General features: G+C 45.7%; 1 protein-coding gene across 3 annotated transcripts; it reads right to left on the bottom strand.

Moving 5' to 3' along the window:
- Positions 1-3,931: 3,931 nt before the first annotated feature.
- Positions 3,932-18,770, bottom strand: HILPDA (hypoxia inducible lipid droplet associated). Of its 3 annotated transcripts, none has more exons than XR_010134764.1 (4): positions 18,539-18,757; positions 10,785-17,361; positions 7,620-7,742; positions 3,932-5,486 (listed from the first exon to the last, which is right to left on the bottom strand). XR_010134764.1 is itself a non-coding variant. In XM_004046169.5 (2 exons), exon 2 carries the CDS (start codon positions 17,291-17,293, stop codon positions 17,102-17,104), a length of 192 nt encoding a protein of 63 aa, XP_004046217.1. In that variant the 5' UTR covers positions 17,294-17,361; positions 18,539-18,714; the 3' UTR covers positions 16,157-17,101. The 3 variants fall into 3 exon arrangements, 1 of the variants encoding a protein (XP_004046217.1); XR_008681265.2 differs by having other exon boundaries at positions 4,994-5,486; positions 7,620-10,703; positions 10,745-17,361; positions 18,539-18,770; XM_004046169.5 differs by lacking the exons at positions 3,932-5,486; positions 7,620-7,742 and having other exon boundaries at positions 16,157-17,361; positions 18,539-18,714.
- Between the last annotated feature and the right edge of the window lie 227 nt (positions 18,771-18,997).

Raw genomic sequence — 18,997 nt, 5'->3', positions numbered from 1 at the left:
TAGGTTAGCCAAGGACAAGGGTAGTTAATTGTTGTTGTTGTTGTTGTTGTTGTTTTTTGAGATGAAGTCTTGCTCTGTCGCCCAGGCTGGAGTGCAGTGGCATGATCTCGGTTCACTGCAAGCTCCACCTCCCGGGCTCAAGCCAGTCTCCTGCTTCAGCCTCCTGAGTAGCTGAGATTACAGGCCACCGCCACCACACCCGGCTAATTTTTGTATTTTAGTAGAGACGGGTTTCACAGTGTTGGCCAGGCTGGTCTTGAACTCCTGACCTCAAATGATCTGCCTGCCTCAGCCTCCCAAAGTGCTGGGATTACAGGCGTTAGCCACCCCGCCCGGCCTTTCTTCTCCTTTTTTTCTTTGAGATAGGGCATCACTCTGTCACGCAGGCTGGAGTACAGTGGCACGATCACAGCTCACTGCAACCTCTGCCTCCCAGGCTCAAGTGATTCTCCCACATCAGCCAACAGAGAAGCTGGGACTAGAGGTTTGTGCCACCATACCCGGATAATTTTTGCATTTTTTGTGGAGACAGTGTTTTGCCATGTTGCCCAGGCTGGCCTCGAACTCCTGGTCTTGAGCAATCCGTCTGCCTCGGCCTCCCCAAGTGCTGGGATTACAGACATGAGCCACTGCACCTGGCCTGTGTTTTCTTATTGCAAAATAAATTTTTTATTATAGAACATTTAGAAGATATCGATAAAACAAAAGAAAATACTTCTTCCCACCATTAATTTGACTCATTAATGCTTTGGCTTATATCATCCCAGTGCTTTCTAATTTAGTTATGTAAGTGACTTTACATTAAAATAGTTTCAGAACAAAATGCTTTGTGCTTTTTTTTTTTTTAAACAATTACATTCATCTGGCCGGGCACGGTGGCTCACACCTGTAATCCCAGCACTTTGGGAGACCAAGGCGGGTGGATCACGAGGTCAGGAGTTCGAGACCAGCTAGCCCAAGATGGTGAAATCCCCGTCTCTACTAAAAATACAAAAATTAGGCTGGGTGTGGTGGCTCACGCCTGTAATCCCAGCACTTTGGGAGGCCGAGGTGGGCGGATCACGCGGTCAGGAGATCGAGACCATCCTGGCCAACATGTTGAAACCCCATCTCTACTAAAATACAAAAAATTAGCCAGGCGTGGTGGCGCGCGCCTGTAGTCCCAGCTACTTAGGAGGCTGAGGCAGGAGAATCACTTGAACCTGGGTGTTGGAGGTTGTAGTGAGCCGAGATTGTGTCACTGCACTTCAGCTTGGGCGACAGAGCGAGACTCCTCACACACACACACACAAATAATAAATAAATAAATAATAAATAAATAAAATTAGCCGGGCACGATGGTGGGTGCCTGTAATCCCAGCTACTCGGGAGGCTGAGGCAGGAGAATCGCTTGAACTCAGGAGGCGGAGGTTGCAGTGGGCTTAGATCGTGCCACTGCAGGCCAGCCTGGCGACAGAGCAAGACTCCATCTCAAACAACAACAACAACAACAAGAAAACCCAATTACATTCATCCATTTTAAGTGTACAGTTCAATACATTTTCATTAAATCTGTATTTGTGTAATCAGTGTCACAATCTAGTTTTAGAACAACGCCTTGAAGTTCTCTCATGCCACTTAGCAGTTGTAGTCTGCTTTTTAACTTAATAATAACTTGGGGACATTATTCTTTTGTTCAAAATATTCTTTTACAACATCACTTAATGTCCTTCTGGTATTGTTTCGTATAGCTATATCATGCTTTATTGGACATTTAGGTCACTTTAAGTTTCATACTATTAAAAATTTAACGGCTGGGTGCAGTGGCTCACACCTGTAATCCCAGCACTTTGGGAGGCCGAGGCAGGTGGATCACGACGTCAGGAGTTCAAGACCATCCTGGCCAGCATGATGAAGCCCCGTTTCCACTAAAAATACAAAAATTAGCCAGGTATGGTGGTATGCACCTGTAGTCCCAGGTACTCGGGAGGGTGAGGCAGAAGAATCGCTTGAACCCTAGAGGCGGAGGTTGCAGTGAGCCGAGATTACGCCACTGCACTCCAGCCTGGGAGACAGAGTGAGACTCTATCTCAAAAAAAAAAAAAAAAAAAGAAAGAAAGAAAAAAAAATTCAACATGGTGTACATCTTTGTAATGAAATAATTTTGTACATTAATGATTATTTCTTTATGATTAATTTCTAGAAGAGGAATTGCTGAGTCAATGGTTATAATTAGCTCCATCACTAAGCTCCGTGAGGTTAAGTCATTTTACTTGTTTGTTAACTGTTATATGTCCAGGTCCTATAACTAGGTCTGGCACACAGTATGCAACTCAGTAGATAATTGATGAATGAATGGATGGATGGGTGTGTACCCTCTTGCTATACCATATTTCAGCACAGAGATGCCAATTTACACTGTCATCAACAGTGTGTGACAATTTAATAGAAAGAATGTCTTGCTGTACATTTTAGATTTTCCAGGACAGATCCTACTAAAAATATTCTGCCCTGTTATCTCACTGATGCAAGGAAATATTCCAGGAATTGTAACATTTTGGCATCCAAATTATATCTCCTAGATTCCCTGTTATACCCACAGCCATATGAAAAGTCTCTTGTCAAGTCATAAATCTTGTTTTTAGCTAGAAAATATGGCTGCTTATCTATCTATAAGGTTAGTTCTTCTCTCCAACATTGTATCTTTATAAATAATAGCAGGTATATTTAGACTCTTTTGACTATTCATGGTAACACTCACAAAATTACCTCAAGGCCATTTCAATAAACAGTTTTGGGGGCACTATCCTCATTGCTTTTTCCTGGCATTTTATAATTTTACAGTGGGGCGCAGTGACTCATGACTGTTATCCCAGCACTTTGGGAGGCTGAGGTTGACAGATCACCTGAGTTCAGGAGTTTGAGACTAGCCTGGGCAACATGGCGAAACCCCATCTCTACTAAAAATACAAAAATTAGCTGGGTGTGGTGGCATGCACCTGTAATCCCAGCTACTTGGGAGGCTGAGGCACGTGAAACGCTTGAGCCTGGGGAGGTGGAGGTTGCAGCGAGCTGAGATCACGTTGCTGCACTGCAGCCTGGGCAACAGAGTGAGACTCTGTCTCAATTTTTTTTTTTTTTTTTACATTATGAGGCATTGTCCCCATCAATATTGGACACATCTTTTCCTTTTTCTGGGTCAAAATTTTTCTAGAATAGTGATTTAAAAAGGATTTGTTCTATATGTTGAGTGTGATGGACTGGTTTGCACCCACACACCTGCAAACCAGCTTCTCGGACAACATTTACAAATAGCTGATCTCATCCCTTACATTTTTTTTCATCCCTTACATTTTTAGATCAGAATTGGCACAGGAAATAAAACACTTTGCCATCCTGACAGTAGATCAGAAGGTTAATATAAATTTAGTCTTGGTACATCCAGATTTCCTGAGTCCAAAAGTGGTCTGTCTCTCTGTGGGCAACCCTTGAGAACCACAGAAAAATACCCCAATGGGACTGGGCACAGTAGCTCATACTTGTAATAACAACAATTTGGGAGGCTGAGGTGGGAGGATCACTTCAGCCCAGGAGTTTGAGACCAGCCTGAGCAACATAGGGAGTCCGTGTCTCTACAAAAATAAAAAAAAATTAGCTGGGCATGGTGGTGCACCCCTGTAGTTCCAGCTACGTGAGAGGCTGAGTTGGGAGGATTGCTTGAGCCCAGGAATTTGAGGCTGCAGCGAGCCATGATTGTGTCACTGTATACCAGCCTGGGTGACAGAGTGAAACCCTGTCTCTAAACAAACAAACACACACACACACAAAACAAAACAAACCAAAACAAAAAACCCAGTAATGGATGATACACACTTAAACATGATTGAAAGGGCAAATTTTATGTAATGTATATTTTACCATAATAAAAAATTATAATCCCCCAAACTTGTAATATAGTTATATATGTGCTTCTTTATTAAATGCATTAAAGAACAGCAACAATAAATACAATGGATGTGATCAGCTATTCATTTTGTTTGCTTGTCTTGTTTTGAGACAGAATCTTGCTCTGTCACCCAGGATGGAGTGCAGTGGCATAATCGCAGTTTACACTCACCATAAACTCACTGCAACCTCCACCTCCCAGGTTCAAGCAATTCTCCCGCTTCAGCCTCCAGAGTAGCTGGGATTATGGGCGTGTGCCACCACGCCCGACTAATTTTTCTATTTTTAGTAGAGACAGGGTTTCACCATGTTGACCAGGCTGGTCTTGAACTCCTGACCTCAGGTGATCCACCCGCCTCAGCCTCCCGAAGTGCTGGGATTACAGGCATGAGCCATCGCACCTGGCTGCGTTCAGCTATTTGTAAGAGCAATCTAAGTGTGCAGGTGTGTAGCTAAGGAGCCTTGGGAATACCCAAATTTAATCAAGGTTCTTTAGGGCTTGCTGATCTTATTCCCTGAAACTGAAAGGTCATCCTCATCTGCTGTCTCTAGTGTCTTTCACAAACAATTGAAAACCTAACCCAGTTTACACTCACCATAAACTCAGAGGTTTATTGCTTGGAGGGCCCTTAGCTCAGGCCAACTTTTCTCCTTCCTGATGAGGCTTAGGCAGTCTTAAGCCAGGTGGGGGCAGCAGAGTGCAGCTGGTTGCTAGGGAACTAACAGCCCAGCATCTATTTACTAGTAAAGATTTAGGAAAGTGGGCCGGGCGCAGTGGCTCACACCTGAAATCCCAGCACTTTGGGAGGCCGAGGCGGGCGGATCACGAGGTCAGGAGATCAAGACCATCCTGACCAACATGGTGATAACCCCATCTCTATTAAAAATACAAAAATTAGCTGGGTGTGGTGGTGGGTGCCTGTAATCCCAGCTACTCGGGAGGCTTAGCCAGGAAAATGGCTTGAACCCAGGAGGTGGAGGTTACAGTAAGCCAACATCATGCTACTGCACTCCAGCCTGGTGACAGAGGAAGACTCTGTCTCAAAAAAAAAAAAAAAAAGATTTAGGAAAGGGAAACCATTTCCTAAATGGTTTAAGGTTTTTTACTGGTCAGAATCCAAAAGATGTCAACATTTCCAGCTTCTAAGAATGTACTTAGACAAAAGCAAGAAACAATAATTTTGATAACTATGAAAAAGTAGTTTGTGATGAGCTGTTTAGAAAATGTAGAAATTTCATTGTTGAAATCCCTTTAAACCTTTCTGTTTTCTTTTTCTTCCTGAGTCTGTGTCACATTCACTGGTATCTGATGAGGAAGAGGATCTGCAGTTATGGGAGGAATTTCTATTCACATAGGCATCATATAACCTTAAGTCCTTAGGAGAAAGTAATTCTTGGCAAACATTCCAGGACCATGTATAAGTAGAAAAGGTGTCATAAAAGGCCTCATTTCTAGAGTCTATCCTAATCAAATCCCCTCGGATCTTCTGCCAGAGGTTTAGCATTTCTTTTCGGTGTTCAAAGGCAATTCCCAAATTACAGGTATCAGTAGCTCTCTTCACCTGCAGTGAGAGACCAGAAGTTTATTGTAGTTACCTTAAAGTAGCTTTGATTTGTGGACCACAATGATAGATACCCCAAGAGTTATGTCCCTGGGCTACTCGAAAGTCACTGAATCTATACGTTGGGTGGTGCCTCGTGAGGACATGTGAGCTAGGAGTTGATGGACAATCAAAATGTACTGCTTGGGAATAATGAGGTAATAAGAAATCTTATAAGGATATGAAAAATACAATGGACTAAAATAGGCTGAAGTATGGCATGGAGATAGGCTAGGGATATAACACGAGGGCCAATGCAGCCACTCAGTTCAGCCTAGGATATGGAGAACTGACTGGGAGAAGATGCTGAGCTGAGTAGGTCCTCAAGGATGTGATCAAATTGAGGGAGTAAGTGGTGAGGGGAAGGTGTTCCAGGGAGAGGGGACAGCATAAACAGCATAAACAGAGACCCCAAGGCAGTAAATATCCTGGAGGTGTGGTAGGAGGGTTCAGGCACTTGGTATTGCTGGAGTGTCAAGTTTAAAGTGGGAGGAATAAATAATGACAAAGGACAGGCAGGCCCTTACACTTAATCTTATAAGTCAGTAATCTCTGTGAGGCTAGCAAAAGCCTGTTCCTCAGTGAAAATCATGCTGTAGCGACCCACTGTTTCTAATGAAAATGAAATAAATCCCTTAAGCGGAAAATAGAGTTGAAATTGCCATCATTGAGAGGGACGTGTTCACTTTTAAGCAGGACAGTGCCATGGTTGGCTCTTCATGTTGGATCATTAGCAGCTGTGTGGAGAATAGTTGGAGGATACCAGGTTGGAGACTGCCTCATCTAAGGCAGTGGTAATGGGGATGGAATGAAGGGGACAGATTTGAAAAATGTGGGATTTTTTTTTTTTTTTTTTTGAGACGGAGTCTTGTCCTGTTGCCTAACCTGGACTGCAGTAGTGCGATCTTGGCTCATCACAACCTCTGCCTCCTGGGTTCAAGGGATTCTCCTGCCTCAGCCTCCCGAGTAGCTGGGATTACAGGCACCCACCACCATGCCCGGCTAATTTTTGTATTTTTAGTAGAGACGGGGTTTCACCATGTTGGCCAGGCTGGTCTCAAACTCCTGACCTCAGGTGATTCGCCTGCCTTGGCTTCCCAAAGTGCTAGGATTACAGGTGTGAGCCACCATGCCCAGCCCTGAAAAATCTTTAAGAGAATGACAATCGGCCAGACTTGGGGATTAGCAGATGTGAGGAATGAGGAAAAAACCCGAGTTAAGGATAGCTCCTGGCCTTCTAGCTTCAGTGACTGAGTAGATGCTATCAACTGAGACACATGCAATATACTCTCATAACAAACCTGCACATGTACCCCGTGGATCTAAAATAAAAGTTGACCTTATTTAAAAACACACACACACACACACACACAACAAACAAACAAAAAACACCTGAGATACAGAATTCCCAGGGGAGAACCAGTTGGATGCAGAAGATGATGAGTTTTGTTTTGGACATGTTGAGTTTATGTTATGAGACCCTGCGTAGAGGTAGAAATAGTCATCAAGTGGTCAGTGAGATAGGACAGAAATAGAGGAAAGAGGTTAGTGACAACTTTAACAGTAATCAGTATATAGGTGGCAGCTGAACCAAGGAGGATAGATTGAGATAGCCCAAAGAATACTTGCCCTAGCTGTTCTTTACCTAATGCCAAGATTTCCAATGTATTAATACCAAACTATTGATCTTCTCAAGCTTCTTAGCCCTGGTGCAGCTGGTGCCCCAGGGCTAGAGGCCTCAGGATGTAAGATTCTTTCACCATGAATCTCTGAGTACACTACTCACTGTGACTGTTAGTTAACTACCTTAATTAGTTTGATATTTCTGGAATAACACAAATGAATGTCCCAGAAATAACAGTGAGTATAGCTGCATAGGTGAATAGCAGGATGAATCATAACACTAACATTTGAATCCATTTGATTATAGAGAAAGAAATGGTGTTATTACAATGGGTAAACATGAGAAACAACCTTGTCTCATTTTAAAGACATAGAGCAGATAAAAATTCTCTTGGTTTTATGGTGTAGTATTGAAGTGGACAATATTTTTGTCAGTGATTTCTGGGAAGGAACTCAACAAGGAATACTCACATGTTGTTTAATAGTAGTTGCATCGGCCACTATACAAGTCTGCTTTTTCTTGAGCATTTGATCAATGGTGAGGATGTTATTTGAATAACCTGAGGCAGGGTCCATAGACTTTATATTTGCTGCCTTTATGCATATTTAAAAAAGAAGGTTAGTAATACATTTTAATTTGAATTATACAACAAAAAGACATAATAAATAAGTATATTTTATTATAGAAGGATTTGTATATAATTTATAAGGTTATTGCCAAACCATTTGTTTGTTTAGACTTTTTTCTCGGTCCCTCAGGAGTGGCATTTGGCATATGTGCAAAAATATCTGTATATCCTAGATGGTGCCCTAGGACTGGAATTGCTAGGTCAAAAGGTGTGAAGTCTGTTCTTTTGGTAATTATTGCCAAATTTCCTCTGTAGAGGGTGAACCAATTTACAAACCTATCTGTAACTTATGAGTATACCCATGTTTTTTCATCTTGGTCAATATAATATGAAAAGATAAATATCTGAGGAGAGTTTTAACTTGGATCTTTTATGAGGAATGAGGTTGAATATTTTTTAATGTTTCTGAGAACTGTCTGTTCATACCCTTTGTCCATTTTTATATAGGTTATTTTTTTCTTATGAATTTGAAGTTCTTTGAAGTTAGCCTTTTGTGTTATGAGTAGCAACTGTGATTTTTTTTGGCCATATGGAGATTTTTGATCTTGAAGCAGTGGAATTAATATCTTTTTATTTAAAAATGCATTTGACTTTTGTATCACAGTTAGGGAGGCCTTCCCAGAGTTTATTTCAGTATGTTTAAGGTTTCTTTTTCTTTCTCTCTGACCCTCCATTTATTCCTTTTACATTTCATCCATTTGCAATTTGTATATGAAGTGTGAATCTCATTTTTTTCCTCAGATGCCTACTCAGTGCACTATTTGTTGAATAATCTATCATTTTCCTGTTGTGTTGAAATGTCACGTTTTCCTTAAGTTAAAATTCTCCACATAGCTCTATTTATTTTGGGACTTTCTATTTTCTTCCTTGGGTCTGTCTATTAATATCTTAATATCACACTGTTTTAATGATTGAGACTTTTTTTTTTTTTTTTTTGAGACAGAGTCATGAAAGTGGCTCATGCCTGTGATTCCAGCACTTTGGGAGGCTGAGGAGGGTGGATTGCTTGAGCCCAGGAGTTCAAGACCAGCCAACATGGCGAAACCCCATCTCTACTAAAAATACAAAAACTAGCTGGGCATGGTGGCACGTGTCTGTAGTCCCAGCTACTAGAGAGGCTGAAGTGGGAGGATTGCTTGAGCCTGGGAGGCAGAGGTTGCAGTGAGCTGATATCACATCACTGCACTCCAGCCTGGGTGACAAAGTTGAGACCCTGTCTCAACAACAACAACAAAAACCCTGGGGGAAAATTTGAAAAATCACATTAAAGTTATAGACAAGCAAGAAAGAACAACACCCTTATAATGTCGAACATTCTTTTTTTTTTTTTTTTTTTTTTTTTTTGAGACAGAGTCTCGCTGGAGTGCAGTGGTGGGATCTTGGCTCACTGCAACCTTCGCCTCCCGGGTTCAAGTGATTCTCCTGCCTCAGCCTCCCTAGTAGCTGGGATTACAGACACGCGCAACCACGCCTGGCTACATTTTGTATTTTTAGTAGAGACGGGGTTTCACCATGTTGGCCAGGCTGGTCTCGAACTCCTGACCTCAGGTGATCCGCCTGCCTTGGCCTCCCAAAGTGCTGAGATTACAGGTGTGAGCCACCATGCCTGGCCTTGAAAGTGTTTTAATTTACTCTTCCTCTTGAATGATAGCTTAGCTGGAAATACTTTTCTCTCCTCAATCTATAGATATTATTTGATTGTCTTCTGGCCTTTATTTTTGCATGCATGAAGTCTCCTGTTAGTCTACTTTTTGTTCCTTTGTAAGTTATTTTTTCTGTCTGGTTTCCTCCCTTCTTTCCTTCCTTCCTTCCTTCCTTCCTTCCTTCCTTCCTTCCTTCCTTCCTACCTTCCTTCCTTCCTCCCTCCCTCCCTCCCTTTCTTTCTCTCTTTCTTTCTTTTGAGACAGAATGTTGCTTGGTGGCCCAGGCTGGAGTGCAGTGGTGCAATCTCGGCTCACTGCAACCTCTGCCTTCTGGGTTCAAGAGATTCTCTTGCCTCAGCCTCCCAAGTAGCTGGGATTACAGGCATGTGCCATCATGCCCAACTAATTTTTGTATTTAGTACAGATGGGGTTTCATCATGTTGGCCAGGCTGGTCTTGAACTCCTGACCTCAGGCGATCCACCTGCCTTGGCCTCCCAAAGTGCTGGGATTACAGATGTGAGCCACTGTGCTTGGCCTCTGGTTGCTTTTGAAGTGTTTCCTTTGTCTTCATTTTCAACTGCAATGTTTCAAGTTGTATTTTTTTTTTTTTTAATTTTGTTAGTATTTATTGATCATTCTTGGGTGTTTCTCCGAGAGGGGGATTTGGCAGGGTCATAGGACAATATTGGAGGGAAGGTCAGCAGATAAACATGTGAACAAAGGTCTCTGGTTTTCCTAGGCAGAGGACCCTGCGGCCTTCGGCAGTGTTTGTGTCCCTGGGTACTTGAGATTAGGGAGTGGTAATGACTCTTAACGAGCATGCTGCCTTCAAGCATCTGTTTAACAAAGCACATCTTGCACCGCCCTTAATCCATTTAACCCTGAGTTGACACAGCGCATGTTTCAGAGAGCACAGGGTTGGGGGTAAGGTTATAGGTTAACAGCATCCCAAGGCAGAAGAATTTTTCTTAGTACAGAACAAAATGGAGTCTCCTATGTCTACTTCTTTCTACACAGACACAGTAACAATCTGATCTCTTTCTTTTCCCCACATTTCCCCCTTTTCTATTTGACAAAACCGCCATCGTCATCATGGCCCATTCTCAATGAGCTGTTGGGTACACCTCCCAGACGGGGTGGCGGCCGGGCAGAGGGGCTCCCCACTTCCCAGACGTGGCGGCTGGGCAGAGGGGCCCCCCACCCCCCAGGCAGGGCGGCTGCCGCGCAGAGGCGACCCGCACCTCCCAGACGGGGTGGCTGCCGGGCGGGGGCGCCCCCCCACCTCCCAGATGGGGCAGCTGCCAGGCGGGGGCGCCCCCCCACCTCCCAGACGGGGCAGCTGCCGGGCAGAGGGGCTCCTCACTTCTCAGACGGGGCGGCCGGGCAGAGGGGCTCCTCACTTCTCAGACGGGTCGGCCAGGCAGAGGCACTCCTCAGTTCCCAGACGGGGTCACGGCCGGGCAGAGGCGCTCCTCACTTCCCAGACGGGGTCGCGGCCGGGCAGAGGCGCTCCTCACTTCCCAGACAGGGTGGCGGCCGGGAAGACGCACTCCTCACTTCCCAGACTGGGCGGCCGGGCAGAGGCGCTCCCCACATCCCAGACGATGGGCAGCCAGGCAGAGACGCTCCTCACTTCCTAGACAGGGTGGTGGCCGGGAAGACGCACTCCTCACTTCCCAGACTGGGCGGCCGGGCAGAGGGGCTCCTCACATCCCAGACGATGGGCGGCCAGGCAGAGACGCTCCTCACTTCCTAGACAGGGTGGCGGCCGGGAAGACGCACTCCTCACTTCCCAGACTGGGCGGCCGGGCAGAGGGGCTCCTCACATCCCAGACGATGGGCGGCCAGGCAGAGACGCTCCTCACTTCCTAGACGGGGTGGCAGCCGGGCAGAGGCTGCAATCTCAGCACTTTGGGAGGCCAAGGCAGGCGGCTGGGAGGTGGAGGTTGTAGTGAGCCGAGATCACGCCATTGCACTCCAGCCTGGGCAACATTGAGCACTGAGTGAGCGAGACTCCCTCTGCAATCCCGGCACCTCCGGAGGCCGAGGCGGGCAGATCACTCGTGGTCAGGAGCTGGAGACCAGCCCAGCCAACACAGCGAAACCCCGTCTCCACCAAAAAATACAAAAACCAGTCAGGCGTGGTGGCGCATGCCTGCAATCCCAGGCACTCGGCAGGCTGAGGCAGGAGAATCAGGCAGGCAGGTTGCAGTGAGCCGAGATGGCAGCAGTACAGTCCAGCCTCGGCAACAGAGGGAGACCGTGGAAAGCGGGAGACGGAGACGACGGAGAGGGGGAGACCGTGGAAAGCAGGAGACGGAGACGACGGAGACGGGAGAGGGAGAGGGAGAGGGTGAGGGAGAGGGCACATTTTTGCTACTTTGTCCCTTGAATCTAAAAACTTCCCAACCTACAAGCTAGGTTGTTAATAAGGCAACACTTCATTTAGAAAATGTTTGTTTGGCCTACAGTGTGCCAGGATCTTTGTTCTTTGTAAAAATACTTAATATAGATCTATGACCTCATGAGAATATGGCCTGAATAAGATTAACTGTCAGCAGTTCATCAACATTCTTTATTACAACACATCATTAGCATGGCTCTGAGAAAGTGTTATATTCTGTTCTTTTGTTGCAGATTGGACTACTAGAGTGAAGCAAATTGCCAAATTGTGGAGAAAAGCAAGCTCACAAGAAAGAGCACCATATGTGGTATTTTAAGAAACTCCTATCTTTTAAATATTTAAATACAGTGCTTGAACCTTATTTGTATTAGGTTAAAAAAAAAACAAATTTCCATTTCAGAAAATGCTTGTTAGTACCTGTACAACAAGCAACTTTATTTTTACAGTGATTTTCTAACTCCTTATGTCTTAATACAGAGTGTGACATTTTTATAAGCAAGTTAACAGAAAAGGATCCCAGCACAGAGACCAAGGTGGGCAGATCACTGGAGGTCAGGAGTTTGAGACCAGCCTGGCCAACATGGTGAAACCCCATCTCTACCAAAAAAAAAAAAAAATTAGCCCAGCATGGTGGTGGGTGCCTGTAATCCCAGCTACTCAGGAGGCTGATGCACGAGAATTGCTTGAACCCAGAGGCAGAGGTTGCAGTGAGCCGAGATTGTGCCACTGCACTCCAGCATGGGCGACAGAGCAAAACTCTCAAAAAAAAAAAAAAAAAAAAGCACCACCAACAAAAACTAAAGAAAATGTGGCAAATCCAAGTAGAGACATATTTTAAGTATAAAATACCCACCAGTATACAAACTTAGTATCACAAAAAAAGTATTTAACATATCTCATTAATAACACTTTATGTTATATTTTGGAATGATATCTTGAATACATTGCGTTAAATATGTTAAAAATATCTTCAGTTTCTTTTTACTCCTTAATGGGACACTAGAAAATTTTAAATTATATATGTAGTTTGCATTATGTTTTTATTGGACAGTGCTGGGCTAGATCTTATCTTCCAGCCCTTAATATTCTCATAGTTATCTTAAGCTTCAGAGGTAGTGTCATTCAAATTCAGAAAGCATTACACAGCATACAGTATATAAAATATTCCCTTCTTTAGGGTCCACTAGGTGGCACTAGAGTTCAGGCCACAAGCTAGTAAGATTTAAAATTTGTACTTGCACTTTGAAAAATTATTTATTTATTTTTATTTATTTATTTTGAGATGGAGTCTCACTCTGTCACCCAGGCTGGAATGCAGTGGCACTATCTCGGCTCACTGCAACCTCTGCCTCCCAGGTTCCAGCAATTTTCCTGTCTCAGCCTCCCCAGTAGCTGGGACTACAGATGCTTGCCACCATGCCCAGCTAATTTTTGTATTTTTAGTAGAGACAGGGTTTCACCATATTGGTCAGACTGGTCTCGAACTCCTGATCTCAAATGATCTACCTGCCTTGGCCTCCCAAAGTGCTGGGATTACAGGTGTGAGCCACCATGCCCAGCCTTAATTTTTTAGGAGACAGGGTCTAGTTCTGTCACCCAGGCTGCAGCACAGTGGCATGATCATGGCTCACTGCAGCCTCAAACTCCTGGGCTCAAGTGATCCTCCCACTTCAGCCCCTTTGGTAGCTAGGACTAAAGGTGTGCGCCACTATGCCGAGCTAACACTTAAAAAAATGTTGGGGGAGTAGTGGGCCGGGTGCGGTGGCTCACACCTGTAATCCCAGCACTTTGGAAGGCTGAGACGGGTGGATCACTTGAGTCCCAGGGGTTCGGGGACAGTCTGGGCAACATGGTAAAACTCCATCTCTACAAAAAATACAAAAATTAGCTGGGCATGGTGGTGTGCACCTGTAGTCCCAGTTACTGGGGAGGCTGAGACAGGAGAATTGCTTGAGCCCGGGAGGTGGAGGTTGCAGTGAACCACAATGCCACCACTGCACTCCAGTCTGGGCAACAAAATGAGACCCTGAATGGAAAAAAAAATTTTTTTTAATAATTTTTTTTTTAATAAAGACGGGGTCTTGCTCTGTTCCCCAGGCTGGTCTTGAACTCCTGGGCTCAAGCAATCCTCCTGCCTCAGCCTCCCAAAGTGCTGGGGTTACAGGTACGAGCCACTGTGCCTGGCCTGTACTTGCAGTTCTCTTTTTTTTGAGATGGAGTTTCGCTTTTGTTGCCCAGGCTGGAGTGCAATGGCGCATCTTGGCTCACTGCAACCTCCGACCCCCAGGTTCAAGTGATTCTCTTGCCTCAGCCTCCTGAATAGCTGGTATTACAGGCACCTGCCACCACACCCAGCTATTTTTTGTATTTTTAATAGAGATGGAATTTCCCCATGTTGGCCAGGCTGGTCACAAACTCCTGACCTCAGGTGATCCACCCGCGTCGGCCTCCCAAAGTGCTGGGATTACAGGCATGAGGCACTGCACCTGGCCTGCACTGGCAGTTTTCTAAATGAGCTGTGCATAGGCTCATCTCCATGCCTTTGCTCCCGTTGTTCCCTCCGCTGAGACACCTTTTCCTAAGTCGGCCAGCAGCCTACAACCTACGCATTTTTAAAAAATTGAGATCCTCTAAGAAGCTTTTCCTGAACACCCCTCTCCTGCCTACAAATAACTTTATATACCCACTATCCTGTATACGTATTTCTATCACAAAACCATGACACATTATTTGTTCACATGCCTTCCTCCCAATACCTTGTGTACATTTGAGGCAGGTAGCGATGAGGTATTAGCTGATGCCTGGCATCCAATAGGTGCTGTACACAATGTACCAATCAGGATAAGCTAAGTTACACTTCAGTTAACAAAACCCCCAGATATCAGTAGCACAATTCCTGTGCTACAGTGTGGGTATCAGTCACCTTCCTGAAACAGGCCCAGTCCTTTTGCAGGGGGTGGGGGGTAATGGGAAATATAAGAACATACCCTAGAGAAAGCAACATGTCTAGAAGTCTCTCCCACATCACAGTCAGATTGGACAGATAAAGGGCCCTGCGCCATGCATCCTCATTCCAGGACCTACACTAATGAACAGTTCCATAGGAAGCACTGCTGGTCACTGCACAGAGGGAAAAAGAGGGCCTCGCAGGTTTCTCCAGCACTGAAATGCTCTCACGTAGAATTAACGCAAGCCACTACCACTCACAGCTCATTGGCCAGAACTAATGACATGGCTCCATCCAACCACAAGGGGGTGGTGGCACACAGATCACTTCAATTAAACTAAGCCACTTGGAGGAGAGACTTAAGGTGCAGGCTCTCCAATTGAAGGTTCAAAAATACCCCAAATTAGAAGCATGAGAATGATAAAATATATCAAATATAAGAAATATGAATAGAAGAGGGTAACTACTGGCACATGAAACTGAAACCAGAGAAAAAGCCAAATAGACTTTTGAGAGTAGTACTATGCTAACAAAGTAACAGTCATATAAACCCTGACAGCCACAAGGGGACCAATTTACCATGTACCCGAAAGGGGGGAAACTGGAAATACTTGATAAATAACACTAGTGACAACCACTGTGCAATAAATGAAAGTGATGCTTAACCCACAGGCTTCTAGGGTAGTGACATTTTAAGAACACTCAGGAAGTAAAACTGGCTTAACAGAAGACACTGTACTTCATTGTTGCGCTTTAGCAAAAGTCAGTCAAGTTAATAAAATGATGCACACGCCCAGATGGGAGTGTAAATAAATATATTCTGAAGGGCAAAGGAGTGAATACAATTGTACGTGGGACAAGAAGTATAAGAGTGATGGATACAAGAAAAAAAACCCTCCAACTTTTGAGTAAAGGCCAAGTTGCTTAGATCTGGGAGAGCAGATATAATCATCTGTGTGGTGTGGACACTTTACCAACTGACTTTGAGAACAATCTGAATTAAGCAGCCTTTTTGGTGGGTAAGTAAAACACGCTGAAGAGTACAAAAGAAAAAGCCCACAGCCTCCTGGACTGATAGTCCTCTTTGCCCCAGAGACTCAAGGAGAGGGGCTGGAAGTGGTGATCATTTTTCTTCTTCTTTACAGATCTAGTCATGACAGGCCTGCAATAATCGTGGCCTAGGCTCACATAACTGGTTGATACATGGCAGACCCAACTGCCTCTGCCCCCAAATTCAGAAGTCTACTGATACTATGTTTTAAACAAAGTGATTTAAGCACTTTCCTGCTCCAAAGTATTGAGATGTTAAAATTAAACCTCAGGTCTAGAAATTAAGACCCTCCCTACCACGAATTTCAAGAGCAGAAGTCAACATGACACACAGTAGAAATATATATTCCACTTTATTAATTAGAGCCACATGGTGGCCACAATGTCCATAACTTGAGCAGGCTTTGGCATCCCACCACCCCCTTGAGACCAATACACACTATGTTGGAGGAACGACTTTAAAATGTAAAATGAGAAATGGGCACTGAACACTCCATCCTCACTCCCAACAGCCCACCCACACACCTCTTCAACTGCTATCCAAACATGGAGGAGCTCTTGTGGAAGAGAGGCTCAACACCAAATAATTGAGCATAAGACATTCAAGACTAAAGGAACCCCAGACAGATGTTTAGGAAGTAGGGTTGAAAATATCACCATCTCCCAACAGCTGGAGTTGGGACATCTAAGAGATGTCAGAGCCATACTGCTGAGGAAAGCACAGCATACACCAGACCCTGGGGTAAGGGCGAGATCAACCTATCTCATAGCCATAAGCAATCCACTCACACCTGCGCATTAAACAGGCTTTTTCTTTTCTCTTTTTTTTTGAGATGGAGTCTTGCTCTGTGGCCCAGGCTAGGTACAGCAGTGCGATCTCGGCTCACTGCAACCTCCGTCCCCGGGTTCAAGCAATTCTCCTGCCTCAGCCTCCCAAGGAGCTGGGATTACAGGCCTCTGCCACCACACCCAGCTAACTTTTGTATTTTTAGTAGAGATGGGGTTTCGCCATGTTGGCGAGGCTGGTCTTGAACTCCTGACCTCAGGTGATCCACCCACCTCAGCCTCCCAAAGTGCTAGGATTACAGGCGTGAACCACCGCGACTGGCCTAAACAGGCCTTGCCCAGGCAATGAGCATCCAGTTAGACAGGTTCTTCAAGGCCTAGTAATAGTTCTCTGGTTACAACGGTACTCAGCTTGTCTGCTAGGAATGGGACTCCCATCTGGACATGTGTAGGTCAGTGTTCCAAAATATGGCCAGTACGGAAGGAGGTCTTATCACATGCTTCTGGATGGATGGTCTGGAAGGCCCTTGGTGGGCTCTGTGTTGGCTAGTTGGCTTCTGGTGGTCCAGGAGGTCCCAGGCGATGGGCTCTCTAGTAAGCCCTCTAGGGACTCCATCACTCTAACGAAGATGGAGAGTAGGGTCAGTACCACACCTAACAGGTAGAGGTTCAACACATGCTTCATGGCTGAAAGGACCCTACTCCTCTGCAGAGAAACAGAGCTGCCTTCTCCTTCTGAAAGGCCTCTGGACCCTGAGGAAAAAGAGGAAAGGATGAATCTATAGCCTTTTGGGGATATGCATGCATCCAGCCCTGACTCTTCTGTCCTCTCACAGGGCTGAAGGAGAGGCTTAGCCAGTGAGGGACACAGGGACCAGGGAGTTGCACAGCAACTCTCCAAGAATATTTTACATTGCAAACTTCATGGCTGCGGAGCCAGTGTTGCTTCTTGGACTAATTCAAGAACACTTCTTAAAACTTTTACTTTCTTAGGCCAGGCGCGGTGGCTCACACCTGTAATCCCAACGCTCTGGGAGGCCGAGGCGGGTGGATCACCTGAGGTCAGGAATTCGAGACCAGCCTGACCAACATGGTGAAACCCTGTCTCTACTACAAATACAAAAATTAGCCGGGCATAGTGGCACATGCCTGTAATCCCAGCTACTCGGGAGGCTGAGGCAGAATTGCTTGAACCCGGGAGGCAGAGGTTGCAGTGAGCCAAGATCACGCCATTGCACTCCAGCCTCGGCAACAAAAGCAAAACTCCGTCTCAAAAACAAACAAACAAACATTTACTTTATTGAAAATTTTGTTCCTGCAAGGCACAATGCACAACCCCTGTGCTACAGTGCAGTCATCAGTCACCTTCCTGAAATAGGCCCAGTCCTTTTGCAGGGGGGTGGTGGGTAATGGGAAATATAAGAACATGCCCTAGAGAAAGCAACCTGCCTAGAAGTCTCTCCCACATCACAGATTGGAGTTAACTACAAACTTTTTGCAAGTCCATATAACTCTATGAGGGTCAAATCTATCAAGTTCATTTATTTAACAAACATACCATGAATATCTGCAATGTGTTAGGTACCCTGGAAGATACTAGGGCCACATGGCAAACCTTATAGACAAAGGGTAGTTAACACGCAACACGCTAAGTGTTGGGACAGCAAGGAGATCGTGAAGGTGCTTTGGGAGGGCATGGCAGGGAAGCCTAACTCAGCACCTGTGGGCGTGGGATGGGCCACGTGGATCCTAGTTAGGACCACCTTAGGACAAAACAGGGCTGACGGCTGAATGGGGACCCCAGATGGGGCGTGGGCGAGAAGAGAGGATCCCGGCGGCGCACCCCCAGCCCCGGAACGCGAGGCTGCTAGCGCGGCGAGCACTCTGGCGATAGGGGTGGGGAGCCGGGGAAGCCCACAGGGCCGCTCACCTCCGGGGGAAGAGCCGGGAGTGGATCGCCGGCTGTAGGAGCAGGTCGTGCAGGAGTCCGGAGGAAAGTCGGTTACTAAGCACCAGCGCAGAAGCTTCCCGCCACAAAACTCACCGGAGACAAAAGCGCCGTCAGCTCTGCGCCACCCAGCCTCCGCCCCTTATAGCCGCGAGCACGCCCCAGGAGGGCACGCGCACGCGTACTGGAGGCCGCACGCACGCCCGGGACGCACACGACGTGGCGCACGTCCGCGGCCCCACCCCGCGGGTAACGGGGTTTGGGGATTGTCCCGGGTGCTCTCCCGCGGAGCTGTTTCCAAAAGTACACGTCGTGCGGTTTTGAGTCATTGTGTTCTGGAGTGAGACAAGGCGTGTGTATTAATCTCGACTGCCATCTCTGCTGTAGAAAACATTTGAAGGAGTCAGAGAGCACATATCCCTTCTCCCTAGTAGGTGAAAA

Source organism: Gorilla gorilla, chromosome 6 (assembly GCF_029281585.2).
Source record: "Gorilla gorilla gorilla isolate KB3781 chromosome 6, NHGRI_mGorGor1-v2.1_pri, whole genome shotgun sequence".
In the NCBI taxonomy this organism is placed as follows: Eukaryota; Metazoa; Chordata; class Mammalia; order Primates; family Hominidae; genus Gorilla; species Gorilla gorilla.
Note: the sequence above shows the minus strand (reverse complement) of the source record. Positions and strands in the feature narration are given on the sequence as shown.